Here is a 17,962-nt window from a genome sequence, read left to right on the forward strand (position 1 = left end):
AGCCCAAGGCCAATGCTGGCAAAAGAATAGAGTGGTATATAAAATGACCACAAATAAATTTAGGCTGAGAATTACAGCAGCCATTGGAGCATCCGCCTGAGGAGCCTTCCAGTGGGGATACTTAGCTTTTGGCAGTCAGAGTGGTTGAGCATGTACCAGGTGACAGTCTGGAGCCGTTGCATCCTGACTGGGCATCACCAGCTCCTGGGTTTGTAGGGAGCGTTGGGATGTCCCCTGGGAAATTTTATTTTGGGGGGGGGGGGATCCCAGCAAAGCTGGCACCAGCCAGGAGGCTGCTGGGGGCAGTGCTGTTCCTGGGGCTGCTGGCATCAGCCTGGGTGGCTGGGACCCTCCCTGAGCTCGCTGTGTCAGTGGTGTGTCCTTGAGTGTGTGGGTCCATGACCATCCCCTCCTTTGCCTCAGAAGTGTCCCTCCTGGAGCTGCTGGCTGCTAGTGGTGCTGGGCATGTAACCTCCAAAACCTCCTTAAAAAATCTCTCTAATCCCCTTTGCCTCCACCTCCGTGGGATCTGGGTGCCCAAATGAACATAGAGGTCAGGATTGAAGACAGCCTGTCCTGTTGGGATCCTGCCAAGCCCCTACCTCAACTTTTCCTTGTCTCATTCTCCTATAGGAAAGGAGCTCATCTGTTTTCCATTCTCCATAACAAGGACCTCTGGGAAAGCCTGTGATTTTTAGGTGGGAGCCTGTTTCAAATGCGAGCAATCCTAGCATGGGTGGCAGGTACACAGAAGCATCTTGGCAGGGAGCTGAAGCCCAGCCAAGCTTGAGCTGAGGGCTACATGGTGCCTTGAAGACTAATGCCATGGCCAGTGGTGCTGTTAGAGCAGAGCAGAGTGGCCTGAGTGTCTCTGGAGGGCTGTGATGAACACTGAATGCATGGGATTCCTGTGCATCATTCCTTCATCCCTGCACTCGCTTCTCCCATTGCTCTGAAGAAAGGGGCTGGAGGTGGACTAGGGCTCTTGAAAGTGCAAGATCTTGGGAAGATGTGTGTGGTTTCCCCGGTGCCAAAGGAGGAGGGCAGTGAGTCCTTCCAGATGCTTTCCCCAGCCTTGTCACTGAGGTCTCTGCCTACAGCATCCTCGTCCCAGTGCATTGGGGCATGCTGGTGTTACCAGTCCTTCATTGGAATCAGTGTCAGGGTGCTGGGGACACCCAGCTGAAGTTCCCACTGGTGCCTCAGTCACTGGAGGAAGACTCCAGCGCGGTGGCTTTCTTTCCCCCTTGGAGACACACTTCTCTTGCAGAGCCTCGCCTCAGCTCCTGCACTGGCTGACCGGGAGACGTGGTGCCAATGACTCAGATGAAGATGAGGGCTTAATTAGCACAGGGAGAGGAGGGGGGAAGAGAGAGAAAAGAGAAAGAGTCTTTCATCGCAACAAGATTGATACCACCTCCCCCAGACAGTCACGTTCTGCCGCATCACCCTCCAGCCCGGCGTCATGTGCACCGTGCCTGACACCGGAGGACAAATGGGGCCTGGGAAACAGGGACAGAGGGGCACTGCTTTATTAAAACCCTCGGTGAATTAATGTCTGGAGGTACTGAGCAGGGCTCGTCAGGAGCCGTTACAGCCGTCGGGCTGTACCCTGCAGTTAGAGCTCCCCTCTGATCTCAGCTCCTCGGATTCGGGGTAAGGTACCCAGGGTGGGAGGGTGTCTGCGAAGGATTAGTAATGATGCCAGCAGCAAAATGCCCATTTGAAGGTATCCAACTGTGCATTAAAGGACAAACATTGGCTGCCCCTTCTTTAGACACCAGCTTCTCTGGTCTTACGGTGTTATAAATCTGTGCTCAGCAGGCACTGCTGCTCCGGGGCTGCTTCACCCCGTCTTGGTGGGATGTGCAGGGGAGCACTGGGTCAAGCTGCTGGGGAAAACGTGCTCAGGGTGGCCCTCTTGCCCTCAACACCCTGATTTTGGGCTGCAGGACCCTGCACTTCTGACTATACCATTGCTTTAAAAGCCCGTGTCCTTGCAGGGGTGGGCAGATGAGGTGGAAGAAAGTGGTCCTGGCCTATGGGGGCTGGAGACTGGGGGGAGTATGGCTGGGGCAGGATGCCGAGGGGCATCAGGGCTCTGCTGGTGGGGAGTTCCTCTGTAGGGTGCCCACCAAGTCTTGACAGGCATGGCCACATTATCCTGAGGAGCCCAGTGTGGTCAGCCTGGAAGGAGAATCGCCACCACGTGTTGCTGCTATTGAAGGTAACATCACACATGTTTTTTCTTTCCCCTCCAGACCAATGATGCCTTAGGAGCCACCTGGAACTGGCTGTACTTCATCCCCCTCATCATCATTGGATCCTTCTTTGTCCTCAACCTTGTCCTGGGAGTGCTGTCAGGGTAAGTGAGACGTGGTCCTTCCCCTCTGGGCTGTGCCCATTGCATGTTTCAGAGCCCCCAGGATGGCCCCTGGTACTGCTGTGTCCCCCAGGACCCCAGCAAGGGATTGTTCCCTGGCTATGCTTGACTCTCTCTTCCTGGGGGCTGGGAAAGGGGCAGCCTTGGTGATGCTTTCTTGCTGTTTTGCGTGGCTGAAGAGCTCGTGGTCACCTGTAATCGATGGTCAGTGGGGATCTGGCTGCTTGGGACCTGCCAGAGGGGAGAGACATGGGGGAAGTGTTATGGAAATGCATTTGAGTCCAGGATGGGTTTGTAGTGGGGTGTGGATTTGCTGGCTGATGGAATATGGTGGGCATGGGTTGGGGTGGGTCTGGGGAGTGATGCAGGGCACCTCCCTGCTGTGCAGGCTGTGCCCAGGGAGATGTGCCCAGTGCTGGTGGGGGATGCACACTGATGAGAGTAGGAGTGCCTGGGGTGCATGTGGACAAGCCAGAGACGTAGGGACAATGCAGCTGTTCCTGTTCTGCACTTCCCAGGGGAAAGGCGGTTTTAATCCAAGCCATTAAACTGGGTTTAGAGAGAAAAAGTCTTGTCTCCATGACAATGAACTGTGGTTGCATCAGCACATCCTCAACCGCTGGCAGGGGTTGGTGCATGGGGAGAGCATGTCCTCTCCTGCAATGGGAAGGGGACGTGGGCTCCTCTGCCCTTACTGAAGCAGGTAACTTTTTAGCTAATTTCTCACCATGCCAAAAAGCAAAAGCTTTTGTAACACTGTTTTGGCCAGGTGGAAAGCCCTTAGATGAAGGGATCAAGGTAGAGAATGGCCCTGGTCATTTCTGTCCCTGTCTTGTGAGTTCAGGTGTGATGGTGGTGGTTTCAGGAATTTCTGGAGCAACAGTTTGGGCTTCTTCAGAGTCTGTTGGTGGGTTGAATTTCCCTAAATCTCATTCCGGGGTCTGAGTCCAGGGGCTTTGGGGACAGGCTACAGGAAAGGCTTCACATTGCCTTGCAGGGAGGGAATTCTTATGGGGGATTAAGATATCCAAGCAGTGTTGGGTGGCTTTTGTATTTCTTATGTCACATCCAGCTTGGGCATTTGAGCAAAGTCCAAATGGGTGTAAGTGTCAAGCAGGAGCTTTCCTGCAAAAGCCTAAAGAAGGAAAGTTAGGAAGCTCAGGGCTAGGTAGCTGGGAAACCCCCTTGTTAGAATGTTGAATTGTGTCAGTGTAGTGTGTTGTGTGGACTTGGGGGCTTTTGGTTCTGGTGAGCAGCTTGGGGGCACAGCAAGGCAACACTGCTCTGGCCTGCAAGCCAGACACTGACCAGAGGACCAGAGGAGGGCTCATGGGATGCCTGGCCATGCCCTGGTCCATCTTGGTGCTTTCCTGCACTGGGCCTGCACAAGGCAGCTGTTTCCATACCCGCTGAATTGGATGCAGTTGTCTAGGGCTCTTCCCAGGCACTGGCTGGCATTTCGACTGTTTGTTTATTGCTAATAGGGTTTGTATTGGGGAAGGATGCAAGTGGGTGGGTGGCCTAATTGGCAATGGAGATGCTCTCGTGGCGTGCCAGATATCTAGGGAAAAGCAGGACTGCTCAGCTTCCCGGAGGGCTGAGCGAGGTGAGCGGAGGTGGCGAGCTGGGCTCTGCCACTCGATAGCAAGGCCACCGTGTGTGACACGGCCACATCCTCTGCAGCTCCGTGGATGCAGTACCTCAGTGGGGGTGAAGCATCCAAAGCTGCTGCCGGCAGGAGAAGGTACTTCTGCAGGCAAACAATGAATGTTCTTGAGCACAGCAAGAAGAGCTTTGTTCCTTGCTCTGTTTGCTTAGTTTTTATTGTTTTTAACACTTACCACAATCCTCTTGTGCTGGAAGAGAGCACTTGGCTCTGCTGCAGGAGGGGAAGGGTGACCTTTCCATTGCTCAGCTTGGAGCTGGATGAACAGGCAGGGTCTGGATACACCGGTGTGCCCCTGCAGCTGGGCTGAGCTGAGAGGAGATGGTCACTTTGGGAATAAGCTACACCTCCACTCAAAGGAATTCCTTCCCTGGCATTACGTCACTGCTTTGGAGGGAGACAGACTGTTCCCAGCTGGCTGAAATCATGGTCACTCAGTTAACATGGGGCACGCTGGTGAGCGCTGAGCCCTGGTAACCTGCTTCCAGAGGTCTGGACCTGTGTTGCTTGCAAACTGCTCCATCTGCTTCAGTGAATAACAAGGTCTGCTCGGGACTTCCAGACTTCTTCTCCAAGTTCACGCTCAGGAGCTGCTGCAGAGCTGCCTCTGCCCTCACCTCATCTTGGCAGGGGTTTTCTTTGGGGCAACAGTCAAACACTCGGGGTAGGTCCTGAATGCAAAGAGGCTGCAGGAGGACATTTGTATGTTTAATTTGCCACCAGCAGAAGCTTTGCTGGAGCCCAGATTTAGCAATCTTCTGGTTGTGATGAGCATCTCTCCCAACAGTCAGTTCCCCAACTGTTAAGCTGAGGCATGACCTCCGTGATGTAAACAGCCTGGATCCATCTGCTCCCTAAGCACAAAGTATGTGGGAGAGGAAAAGAAATCATCATACCAAGACTCCTCGATTTCTCTCCCTAAATACTAACAGGCACACATGCACTGGAATTGCGTGCAACGCTATTAAGAGGAGATGGAGCTGCTCCAGGCAGGGGCTTGGAGAGCCAGTTCTTCTGTGGCTTTGGCATTTATTACTGTGTCTATTAACTTTCCCCCTCTATGGGTGCAATTACAGATCAATTAATTCTAACTGAAAGCAGGAAAGAAGAAAAAAAACAACTTGGCCCTGTTCCTCTTTGAGAGCAGGTACGAAGCCCAAGGAGATGTGACTGCTCAGCTTTTAAAGCTACACAAGCTACTGAAATAATCCTGGCAGAAGAGAGTCAGTGGGAGCGAGCGAGGATGGAGCATCCATTGAAATGCCCTGTTTTCTGCCATGTGGCAGCTGGTGGATTTGGGAGCTTGGGAAGATGCTGAGACTCATATCAAGTATTGCTTGATGCTGTCTTGTGGCCTGAGAAGTTGCACATGCCCCGTGCTGGAGATTTGCAAAGATTTCCTCTCCTTTTTTTAGTGAAATTGCTGAGTTTTGGTTTGGTTTTTTTCTCCTCAGCTGTTCCTTGTGTAAAACAATTTGGATATATGTGTTCAGACTGTGTCTCCAGAGCAGCAGAGACATGATGAGAGCTGTGCTGTCTCCTATCCCTGCTTCCAGCAGCAGTAATGCCACCCCAGAAGTGACCACAGCTCACCACTGGTCCTCTCCCAGCCACTGTGGACCCCCTGCCTGCTCTGCCACTCCTGGGAAGAAGATGGTTTATGTCTAGTTTGTCCCTGGGAGCAAGAGGGTGAAAGAGTGAAGATTAAAAAAAGTCATACTTGGAGGAATAGCACTGAGAACTCATGCAGAGTTCCCAATACCAGACAGGCTACATTGTCACTCTTTTCCACCTCCCTTTCCCCAGCTTCTGCAGTCACCCTCCTCCATTCATTGCAGCATCATCCTCCTGTTGAGGGCTGGTAGACTCCATTCCCCTATCCGGTCTCGTACTTCCAACCCCTTTCCAGGGTAACAAAGTTGCTATAATCGCTGGTATTTGTGGTCTTCAACAACAGCTGAGTGGGTGCACAGTGGATGCTGCCTGACCTGGGAAGGCTGGATCCTCAGGCCAGCCAAGGAGAAGACCTTTGGAAGCTGATCACAGAGGAAGAAGTCGAGCACAATGGCAATAAAAATGAAATCCATCTGCCTTGTACTAAACAAGAGAGTAATTTAAATCCTCCTAATTGCTTCCACTCATCCTGGTGATGTTAAGTCTTTTCTCCCTTTAAGTCTTTTCTGCCCCCCACCCCCAGCTCTTGCACTAAGCCTTTGAAAGAAACGACTAATGTTATAATTAAAGGATCAATTTGGCAAGATTTCTTTGTCTTAAGATCTTTCTTTCAGGTTGGGTTAGCACTACATTCCCAGTCTCCGGAGAGTTTTCTTCAGTTCCTTCAGGAGCCTTCTGTACCATCTCTGAAATCTTTTCACTTTGCTTAATTTGAATTTTTTTCCCATCCAATTTGGAGGCATAACGAACGATGAATAAAATTAAGTTTTATAGCAATTAATAATAAAGGTGTTGAGGGAACAAGTGTACATTTTCGATGGAGATGGACTTCTTTTCACTGGCTCTCCACAAAAATCTGGGCCCCCATGCACTTGAGCAGGATCAGATGGTTTGAAGTGAAAAACACTGGGAAGAGGATTAGTACCTTGGAGGTAGGCAGCTCATGGAGGGGGATGTGGGGAGACACGTTGCCACAACGCAGGAAGGCTTGTGTGGGGATCATGAGTTGAGAACAAGGTGTCAACAAACAAATTTCTTTGCTGAAAGGGTGGTCAGGCGTTGGAACAGAGTGCCCTGGGGTAGTGGTGGAATCACCATCCCTGGAAGCATTCAAAACACACATGGATATGGCACCTGGGGACAGTTTAGTGGTGAACAGGGTGGTGCTGGATTTGAGGATCTTAGAGGGCTTTTCCAACCTTAATAACTCTGTGCTTCTATGCCCAAGAAATACTTAGTTGGAAACTTGAAAGCTTGGAAGCGTCGTGTTGTTTTTTCACTTTCCTGGTTGTAGGATCTCTGGGAGCGGCCCGGATGAGATGTGAAATGTCTGCGCTTGTTGTGTGTTTGGGGACTCACTGGTTGAAGCCACTTTTGAGTGGAGGTGTGGGTGTGACGAGGAGGGTGGGCTGTGATGCCTCCTGCCAGGCCCCACGGCACCCCCATGGGCTGCACGTTGGTTGGGCCACATTTGGCGAGAAACGTCCACGCTCGTCACTTTGTTCTGGGGAGGCTCTTTGTCATCGACGTGGTATTTGAACATGAGTGAAGCAAAGGAGCCTCTGAGACCTTCATCTCAATTCAGCAGGCAGGTGGGCATCCATATTCAATGAGAGCCTCTTTGCCATGCTCTGCTGTACCATCTTGCTGCAGAGGGCCTCCAAGCCCTATGCAAACAAGCTGCCTGACAAGGGATGTGCGTGTCTGGTGTGCCATATCCTCCAGTGTTACAGGGGAATAATGACTCCTCTTACAGCCAGCTGGACGAGATTTAAAAAAAAAAATCCACAACAAAAAGATGACTCGGTGACTTTCCCCTTTGATTTCTCCTGGCAAATTATTTGCCAGCGTCTCTCAATTGCTTCAAAATTGCTCTTGTTCGTGCCTCCTTGCAAACCTGCTCTGTGGATTGCCCGTGGTCTGCAGACTGCGGGTGAAAAGCTCAGTTTTTTGGTCCTCTTGATAAAGCACTAGGCAGATATTTGTGCTTATAGATTGCTTTTGGAGTTGTTTGTTCCAGATTATTGTAATTTCTGTGATCCTGGTTGATGACAGCAATAGAATGGCCATGGCTGCAGCTCTTTGACTTGGTGGATGGCTTTGGAGATGCCCAGTTCCTCCAGGATCAGCTCTACCCTTGTAAGGTGGTGCTGGGCACTGCTGTTGGGTGAAGCCGACGGGACACCCCAAATGACATCCATAGAATTATCTGTCCTTTGTGCATCATAGGCTGCTGTTTGGTTTGCAGCAGTGGACTGGCACATCTAATAGTTGTATTGCAGGTTTCACGCTTGATGGCTGGTTCTGAAATCATTGTATCTGTGTGTTGAAGGCTTCAATTAGAGTGCTTGGAAGCTCCTGGGAAGTTAACATGGTGAAATGTTGGAAACTGGTTATTTTTTTTCCCCGTGCTGTAACTCACCTGCGGTACCGGCCATGCACCTTTTATCTGCAGATCACTGTTGCTTGCAAAGGGTGACTGTAAAACTGTTCTCTGCCTAAAGAGGATAAAAACTGGAGCATAGGAGGGAAGGGGAGGAGTGACGTTTTTCCAGCACTGCATGAGCCAGTGGGAGTGATTGCGAACAAAGCCCGGGGCTCTTGAAGCAGTGAAGCTGTGCTGCTCATGCCAGCCCTGCCTGATAAGAGTGAAATGCAATCTAGAGCTTCCAACTCTGCTTCTGGCTGGTGGGGCTTCCAGACCCTCCACCACCCTTCTGCAGCTTCCTTGCAGCATGAGTTGACTGTCCTATTGCTGCATTTGCTGCATCATTGCACATGGAGCTCTCTGGGCAATGGGGACAGCAATACAAACCTCAGTGTTGTTACCCTTGGAAAAATGTTGAAATTGGGAGTCCACAACCGGAATGTTGGTGGCCCTCTTATCTGCTGGTGATGCCCTCATTGATGCAGCCCAGCATCCTGCTGGCTTCCTTTGCTGCAGCAGCACACTCTTTGTTTGCACTGAGCTTGTCACTGGGACCCACGGGACCCTTTCCACAGAGCTGCTTCCCAGCTGGGTAGATCCTAGGCTGTGCTGCCCTCCTGGATTATGTTGTCCTGTGTGCAAGACCTTACAGTTATCCTTGTTGATTCAGAGAATAACAGAGCGGCCTGGGTTGGAAGGGACCTTAAAGATCTTCTCATTCCAACCCCCCTGCCATGGACAGAGACACCTTCCACTAGACCAGGTTGCTCAGAGCCCCATCCAGCCTGGCCTTGAATCTTCTCCGACTTCTGGCAGTTCAAGTGAACTTAAATCAAGCAATTTTCTGTGGCCAAAAAACTTATTTCCTCCTACAAAGCAGGCCTGTGAAGCACATCTTCCCTCTGCAGAGGTTTTTGCACCTTTTGGGCACCCTGCTCCTGCCCTTGCTGTCTGTTCAGTGCAGTAATCCTGGTCTGCAGTGCCAGTTCTGCTGTGCTGCTTGTCACCGTCTGTTTGAGTTGAAGCTCCAGGTTACAGACTGCACAGTCAGTTCAACACTCTTACTTCAGTTCCTTTACACCTCTTGGGTAAATACCATCTGATCCCCCTGGTTTGCAACTGTCTCAGCTGTGTTTCCCACACCGTCTGTTGTCAGTTCTGTCCCATAACCTTCTCTGACACCCTCCTGGAGTCTCGAAGGCAGTTTTCCCTCAGACTGTGGTGCTCAAACCTGAAGTGGAGCCATGAGCTGAGACCTGAGGAGAGCAGCAGTATTACCTGATGTCTTACAGATGGTCTTCCTTGGTATGCATGCCATTATATTTGTTTTTTTTCATAGCAGCATAGTACTGCTGTCTCACCTCAGTGTGTAATCCAGTATTTTTTTGCTTCCCATCCCATCCTTTCTGCTGCCTTATGTGGTTTTAAGACCTGTTTGGTAACTGGTTTGCTGGAAGAAACTTTAATGGTTGCAAAGGGTGGTGAATTGATGGGTTTGAAGATAGTTGGCTTGTTGTTTCAAAGCATGGAGCCCACAATAGTGAGGTGACCAGCACTATATACCTGCTCTGGACTCAAAGATGGTCCAAAAAGTAGAAAAGTGGATTGCAGTATCTGTGAAATTCTTTTTTCTTAACTGGTTTTTGGTTGTTGGTTTTATTGCGGTTGGTTGGTTGGGAGTTCTTCTGTTTTCTTGTGTTTTAGTGTTTGTTTTTATTGTTTTGTTTTGTTTGTTTTTTTTTTCAAAAAAGGGGAGCCATTTTCAAGCTAGATGCTTCCACATGCGTGGTTCTCCCATTAAAACCCGACCTCTCCAGTTAGAGCAGAACACAACACTGCAGTAAAACCATCACTGCCCTGGTGCGGGGGAGGATGTGGGGACGTGGAGATGAAGGTGGCTGAGCATGGTGGTGTCCCCTAAGGTCTCCTACCAGGGGCAGAGATGCTCCCAGGCTGCATGAGGGGAACGCCAAGGCTGTAGAGGAGAATTTGCAGGCAGAGGAGGAGCAAACCATCTGTGCTCTGATCGCCCCGGCAGGCTGGGCATGGTGTGTGGATGGATGGTGCCCTTGTGTGCAGGAGGACAGATGGCACACACTGCTCCCCAGATCCCACCATGACCCTCAGCACTCTGACCTCTAAAGCTCTGTGAGCACCTTCAGCTTCATGAGAGTGGGCAGAGAAGGGCTGCAATGACACAGGATTGGCACGTGTGGAGCTCAACCATCATGGGTGGATGTTTTCATGCTGGAGCCATCAGGATTTAGGGCCTGGAGACCCAGGTGGACAAGCAGAGGTGTTGCTGGTGGAGACTGTGCAATCTGCTGGGCTCCCTTGAACCCCCTTGCAGGGACCCTGTGGGGCAGCAAGCCCTGGGTTCTTTGTGAGGCAAAACTGGGCCATCCCTGGCAATGTAACCCAAACACACCGGGAGCAGAGCCCTTCAATGGGAGGCAGGAACCTGCTCTCTTGGTGATGGGATGCTGCCCTGCCTGTGACTTGGAGCCTTCCCAAGCGGCTGTCAGTCACCATTGCTGGCCCTGTTCTCACTCACACACAGTATTATCTCTACCCGCTGCTGCAAATTGGCTCTGAGCAATCCTTGATCTGTCAGCATCGCCTACCCACTCTCAGATGTCACCAGCCCCCGCTGCTGCCCTGCTCGGTAACGTGTCTCTCTGAAATGTAATAATTCATTAAGTTGAGATTAACTTTTTTTTTTTTCCCCCTCCCCTTTCTGCCACCTCTTCCTGCTTCTAATGGACAAAAGCAATTAAGATCCATTAGGGATCAAGTGTGTGGGAAGCGACTCCCTCCGAGACGCTGCCGCAGCTGCACAGACCTTGTCCCTGAAGGCGTGTGGCACCAGCTCCCTGCAAAGTAGTGCTCTGTGGGCAAATGGTTGGGTAGGGGGAAAATGCTTGATGAGGTGGGCTCTGGAAAAGGTGCTCCCATTCCCTTCTTCAGCAAAAGGTGACTTGAGGCTCAGCTGGGTGGCTTCTCTTGCCGTGCAGCAAGAGGAGGCACCAGCCTCAGCAGAGGAGGAGCTGGAAGACAGGGATGGCAAAGCAGGAGGTGGCAGAGTGGCCTGATTCCCAGCTGGTGTAAAGCAGGGGAAGCTTACCAAGTGCTCCCAGTTGCAGGCAAACTGAGTGAGCTGGGGTTGTTCAGCCTGGAGTGGAAAAGGCTCTGGGGGAGATCTTAGAGCCCCTTCCGGTGCCTAAAGGGCCACAAGAGATTTGGAGAAGGGATTTTTGACTAGGGCCTGGAGTGACAGGACATGGGGGAATGACTTCAAACTGATAGAGGGCAGGGTTAGGTCAGATATTAGGAAGAAATTCTTCCCTGTGAGGGTGGAGAGGCCCTGGCACAGGTTGCTCAGAGAAGCTGTGGCTGCCCCACCCCTGGAAGTGTTCAAGGCCTGGTTGGAGGGGGCTTGAAGCATCCTGGTCTAGTGGAAGGTTTCCCTGCCTATGACAAGGAATGAGATGGTCTTTAAGATCTCTTCCAGTCCAAATCATTCTAGGATTCTATATGGACAGGGTCTGGCTGGGAAGAGTGCTGCCAAGGTGCTGGCTGACATGGGGTTATGGCCTGTGGGGCAGAGGTTCAGGCCTTGGGAGGACCAGAGGACCAAACCAGAGGAAGACAGGCAACTTCCCCACTAACTCAGACTGCAAATGGCATCTTCTCATTTTTTGACATCCCAAATTTGCAAACAAAGGCTAATGAGGAATGATAGCACAGCCAAATGCTCCTGCCTTTCCTCCAGATAGGGCAAGGAGGGTTTTTGGCATGGCATACCCAACACTGAAAGTACATTTCACTGTTGGCTGTGAGAGCTCCTTCCTTCTCCCCCATCTCCTCCCACCCTCCTTGCCTTCACCTAGGCTGCTTTTCTCTTCCTTGCCTTTTGTTCTCTTCCCCTTCCCTGCCCTGGGAAGAAAGTTTCATTTCAGTCTGAAAGCCAGTGCTGGAGGGGGAGAGCCATTTGGTGCTTAATGCCAGAGCGGCAGGAAACTTCACCTTCCTGGGGTGGAATTAAAAACGCTTGAATTGTCTGGGGACCTTAAACAAGAGATTGCAGGGAACATTCAGGGCTTTCCACACAAACACATGCACACACACACACATGTGAGAGCCCACACGGTGTCAGGGGTGTAATAGCTCAGCTGGGGTAATGCACTTGAACTCTCACTGCAGCAGACAGACCAATCCTTTCAATTCTTTTGAACATATTTTATTTTTCGAGGCTTGAGATAGCTGCTAGTCTCTGGGGAGAGAGATGTTCATCTTCCAGAGAGAACAGTGCCATTTGTTCTTTGTAATCATGCTTCCCTCAGGGCACCCTGGGACCAGGAGGGGGAATGAGGGCATGGGCTGGAGTTCTGTGGATGCTGGGACTTGGGGCTGGAACAGGGAGCTGCAGCCAACAGATTGTGACCCCCCTGATGATGTGGCAAGGAAGGAAGGGTGTGCTGGGGGGATGTCTGGTATTAGGGATGCTCCCTGTGTGCAAATGTGATCATCAGTGGAGGTGTAACTTTCGGGTCAAGGTACCCCAGGTATATGGTGTGTGCAAACATGGGCTGTGGGACCTCCTAGAAGCAGGTCTGGCCATATCATCTTACATACGGCCCCTGGTGTGAGTGGAGATTGCCTGCATTGCCACTCCTGTGTTCCCTGCCAAGTATTTCCATTTTTCTGTTTGTATTCAATGTACTTTGCGAATGGGGGTGTCTTATCACTCAGCTTTGGGCTGGGCTATAGGTGAAATCCTGTCTTGTGTACTGAGGAGTGTGTTTATCTGTGTGCTTAGGGGTGCATGTGAGCACATGGTTGCTACTGCCCCTGTGCACCACATATGTTGGAGGCTGCAGCAGGCACAGCATTAGTTCTGGCCAGTGTTGCTCAGTGTTTGATATGTCCTGGTCTGCACGGAGCTCCTGACTTCCTGCCTGACCTCCTGCCCACTGCAGAGATGCCCCAAGCTGTTGTCCTCTTCTGGGCCGGTCATCACACTTGGACAGTTTTTGTGAGACACTGAAATCCAGAGGAGGACAACAGGGATGTCTCAAGTCCTGGGAAAATAATCCAATGAGAAACTGGAAAGAAAAGGAATTCAGAGGAGGAGGTAAAGGCGGGGGACATGACCTGCCCTGCTCCATCCCCTCACTGTCTCTTTGCACTGCCTGGTTTTTATTCCCTGAAGGGACACACAGAAGCTGAGCCTGTTCTGGAGTTGGGTGGCACTGGGAGCATCCTCCCTGAATGGTGGCAGCTCCCAGCTGGGGCATGCAGGACTCAGCAGTCAAGCAGGGGGTTTGCTCATGTCCATCCACGCCTCCTTTTCTCCCCCTGATCATTCACCCATCCCCTGGCCGTGCTTTGGCCAGGGATGGCTGTGCATCTCCCCAGCAATCACCTTGGCAAACCCTTGGTCCCTGCCATCCCCGTGGTTCTCCAGCCCCCTGCACATCCTCCTGCCCCTCGGGCCTGCTCTCACCACTCCCTTCTGCCCTTCCCCAGGGAGTTTGCCAAAGAGCGCGAGCGAGTGGAGAACCGCCGAGCCTTCATGAAGCTGCGGCGCCAGCAGCAGATCGAGCGGGAGCTCAACGGATACCGGGCATGGATAGACAAAGCGGGTAAAGGCTGGTGGGCCGAGGGGCTCTGAGGGCACTACAGGCACCACAGACTGCCGGTCGTGTGGGGTGGCAGGGCTGGAAGGGAATCCCTGAGCGACATCCAGTGCAACCCTGAAGTGGCTCAGGTGCTCCCGTGGTGATGTTGGGTGAGCTCGGTGTGACGGCCCGGCCAGGCTGCAAACAAGGACATCACCAACCGCTGATGAAACCTCTTGTTCTGTGGCATGAAACTGTCAGGTTCTGAACATGAGGCTTGCTACATCTCCAGGGGAGGCTGTGAACAACACGGCTGTCAGCTTTGCTCTGCAGTGGTTTCCTTTCTCTTGACGTTTGCTGGAGTCCCCTGCAGTGGTGGGCAGTGGGAATGTAGAGCAGTGAGTGGTGAGACTGGTTTTCCAGTTAAATTTCCTCCTGGAGCTGTCTGGAGGGGATGCACTTACTGGTTCCTGCCTTGGGGTTCGTGGACCTGAGCAAGGGCTTGGGGTGGTGGAGGTTCCAGGCATCCTGCTGACACCCAGCCAAGTGTGACAGCCTGTGGGTGTTGCCACAGCCCATGTCCTTGCTTGCTCCTCACAGGAATCAGGTCAGTGCGTTGAGCTCTGTGAAGGGAAGATTTACACTTTCATCTAGCATTCAGACTTGTAAAATATGGGTATCTTGAAACGAGCCCTGAGCCCCAGGCCTTAGTTTTGGCCCTGGGTTGAGTTGTAGAGCCCCTGACCTGACTACAATGTTCAGCTTCATGGTGAGGTTAATGACAGTGGAGGGAGAAGGGACAATTACAAGTAATTTTTCTTTCTGACCCAGTGTGTGGTAGCTGCCACTTGCTAACCAATACTTGATAAGAGTTTGCAACCTAGAGCCAGCCTCTGGGCTGGGAAAGGTGATTAGGTACAAGGCAGTGATGTCTGATGGTGTCTCATCTCCTGATGCTGAACTGTGTGTTTTGCATAGAGGAAGTCATGCTGGCTGAAGAGAACAAAAATTCTGGGACCTCAGCCTTAGACGGTAAGACAAGCAACGCCCTTAAAATCTGCCTGCTTTTCTTTCTGCCTGCCTAGTTGAAACAGGAGGTCTGGGGGTGCCTCAGTGGAATCTGCAGCCTATGAGGGGGGTGTGGGGAGGTGGATTGAGAGCTTAACCCCTGAGCTTAACCCCTCTTGCCAGACCTAAGCACTGGTCATCAGGTCCTGGTTAATGAGCTGGCTGCTGGCAGAATTTTGCCACTGTCCAACACCCATTCCTCTTCCCTTCCCAGTGCTCAGGCGAGCCACCATCAAAAGGAACCGGACAGATGCCATGGGCTCGAGTGACGAGCACTGTGTCGATATCTCCTCCGTGGGAGAGCGGAGGCTGGCACAGAGAAGACCTCTTCATCCAACCTTGGGTCAGTGCAGTTTGCAGCTTGCTTCCCCAAAACCTCTGCCAGCTTATTGAGTTGCCAGAGTCACACCCATCACGTGGAGGCTGTCACAGATCAGCCCTCTCTGCTAGTTCGGCTGCTGTCACCTGTGCCACTTAATAACCATTTGGATAAGTTGTGTCCCTTAAGAGCAATGTCCGTGAGCCGCCTGTCCTGTCTCATGTTGCAGGGAAGGCTGGAGCATCCAAGTCCTTCTCTCACCTTGACTGAAGCACCCAACTCCTTATCCCCCCTCTTTAGGTAACCCCTTGAGTCAGTCTGGCCTCAAAGGTGCCAGAATGGACAGTGCCTCCTACTTACGACACAAGGAGCGACTCCTGCGCATCTCCGTTCGCCACATGGTGAAATCCCAGGTCTTCTACTGGATCGTCCTGAGCCTGGTGGCTCTCAACACTGCCTGTGTGGCCATCGTCCATCACAACCAGCCAGCCTGGCTCACCCACTTCCTCTGTGAGTCCCTGGGCTTTGTGTAGGTGTGAGAGCTTGCCTGGGTGGGCAAAACCTTCTTGTCTCTGGTAGCTGGAGGTTGCAGCACACCTTTGCTCCTTGCCTCAGGGCATGTGGGGATGAACCCCACCAGAACCATGCTGGTATGGAGCTGGGTGGGGAATAACCTGAATTACATTCACTGTTGATAACAAAGGAGTGTGTACAGCCACGGAATTTAGCTTTGCCCTTGGCCCTGTGGCCACTAAGGGCTGTCTCAGTCCTGTGACCAAATGTGGAGGGGTTGTACCAGCCTCGTGTCCTTCGGGTCCAATGCGTTTGTCAACAGAGAGAAATAGACTGTGGGTCTCGGTGGGATTTATCCTAAAACTGTGACCAGTGGTGATGGAAATCTTGCTGGAGACACGTCTTTGAATGCCCACAAGCAATTGCTGAAAGGTGTGAGTTTGCAGGGACGAGACTGGTCATGGAGTCAAAATTTTGGTGCAGAGCATGGCATGGGCATTCCAAGCTTCCAGTTACAGGAGCATCCCTCAGCCCGTGGGCCATGGTACAAGGTCAGGTCTCAAAGGCACTACGCCCATGTCTATCCTAGCGTGGACAAAGTGCAGAGCAGTGTGGTCAGCCCCACGGCAGTCATGTGTTACTCCTGAGCTGCTGCTGCTGCTGCTGCAGTAGTGCTGCTTGTTATTCTTACCTTGAAAATGTCCCTGTCAACCACTGTGTCTACCCAAATCTGCAATGGTGTGCTCGGGCCTGCCGGGATCCCAGCACGCCACGGTGTGGTACGGCAGCTGGTCCTGGTGAGAAGCATCTTCTGGACAAGGGGAAGAGCCAGGTTCTTGCCTGCTAAACGTTCAGGAAATAGCTGGAGAAGCTTTTCACTGGCTCTTGGCTGTTCGGCTTGGTTTCTCTGGCCAAGTTCCAGCCGTGCAATGATTTAAATCCAGGTTGCTAATATTCCCCTATAGTGTCATGTGGTTGATGCCTTTGCATACGCCTCAACCACTGTCAAATCATGCTGAAGAGCTGCTCTGCTCTGCGCTGGCCATCCCTGGTCCTCCCAAACCCCTGGGACACAGGTGTATCTACCCTGAAGAATTAAGCCATGGGGTTGATGCTCTGTTACATACAATTTAGCTCCTCACAGACAAGCTTCCCTCATCCCAGACTCTGAGATCCTGAGGATACAGTGTGGTCCTTGACTTGTCCCATTTCTGTGGTGTGCTGTATGGTGACAGGTGGGTGCATGCACTGTTCCCAAGGTAGCATGTTTGGGTTTTCTCTTTTAGACTATGCAGAGTTCCTGTTTCTTGGGCTTTTCCTGCTGGAGATGTCCTTAAAGATGTACGGGATGGGGCCACGCCTTTATTTCCATTCTTCCTTCAACTGCTTTGACTGTGGGGTAAGCAGGCCTGGAGATGCTGTGGGTGTGGGGGGAGATGCAACATAAGGCACCAAGGAGGAGAATGGGATGGCCCTCACAGTGGGCAGGGGAGCCCTTTCTGCTGGGGCAGCCTCCCTGTGCCATCCTGATACACCAGGTCTTGGGCAGGGTGGTGGATGCCTCATCTTTAGGCACATCATGTTTTCCTGCAACAGCCTGTCCTGAGGCTGTCTTTGACTTGTGGCTGTGTCTGTTTCTCAGGTCACAGTGGGAAGCATCTTTGAAGTGGTTTGGGCTATATTCAGACCAGGAACCTCTTTTGGGATCAGTGTCCTGCGAGCCCTTCGTCTCCTACGGATATTTAAAATAACCAAGTGCGTACCAACCATCAGAGCCTGTCAGTCTCCATCTCAGACTGGGGCTGCAGCCCAGATCCAGTCACTCCTGCTCTCCTGCTGGTGAGGTCAGCATCACTGTGAGTGCTCCAACAGTGTCTCTCTTTTCTAGGTACTGGGCATCCCTGAGAAATTTGGTGGTCTCCCTGATGAGCTCCATGAAGTCTATTATCAGTCTTCTCTTCCTCCTCTTCCTCTTCATTGTGGTCTTTGCCCTGCTGGGAATGCAGCTGTTTGGAGGCAGGTAGGTTGTTTCAAGTCTGAGGAATAGGAATTTCTTGATGTTAAAACCAAGTGATGACACCCTCTTTAGGTGCCCAGGAAGACTGTAAGCCCTCCCCCTCAGTCTGCTCCTAACAGTGGTACTTCTCCCACACAAAAGTCCCTGCTTGGGGGGTGCCTTTGGGCTGTGGGGGGTCCTTCTAGCCAGAAGACTTTTTGGTTTCTCGCACCAAATATTCAGGAGACCTTTTCTGGACTGGGGAAAGGCCCTCGTAAGCACAAGAGAGCTGAT

At 51.8% G+C, this 17,962-nt stretch overlaps 1 protein-coding gene across 9 annotated transcripts in view; it reads left to right on the forward strand.

The window, feature by feature from the left end:
• The window catches only part of CACNA1E (calcium voltage-gated channel subunit alpha1 E), a 118,200-nt gene that overhangs the window by 56,901 nt on the left and 43,337 nt on the right, over window positions 1-17,962 (forward strand). For all 9 annotated transcript variants that reach the window (XM_064664220.1, XM_064664214.1, XM_064664218.1 and 6 more), the window contains 8 exons: window positions 2,262-2,365; window positions 13,681-13,796; window positions 14,751-14,804; window positions 15,055-15,183; window positions 15,460-15,669; window positions 16,959-17,071; window positions 17,315-17,427; window positions 17,561-17,692. In XM_064664220.1, coding sequence (XP_064520290.1) covers window positions 2,262-2,365; window positions 13,681-13,796; window positions 14,751-14,804; window positions 15,055-15,183; window positions 15,460-15,669; window positions 16,959-17,071; window positions 17,315-17,427; window positions 17,561-17,692 — 971 coding nt within the window. The remainder of the gene's footprint in view (window positions 1-2,261; window positions 2,366-13,680; window positions 13,797-14,750; window positions 14,805-15,054; window positions 15,184-15,459; window positions 15,670-16,958; window positions 17,072-17,314; window positions 17,428-17,560; window positions 17,693-17,962) is intronic.

The sequence above is a fragment of the Pseudopipra pipra genome, chromosome 9 (genome assembly GCF_036250125.1).
Source record: "Pseudopipra pipra isolate bDixPip1 chromosome 9, bDixPip1.hap1, whole genome shotgun sequence".
In the NCBI taxonomy this organism is placed as follows: domain Eukaryota; kingdom Metazoa; phylum Chordata; class Aves; order Passeriformes; family Pipridae; genus Pseudopipra; species Pseudopipra pipra.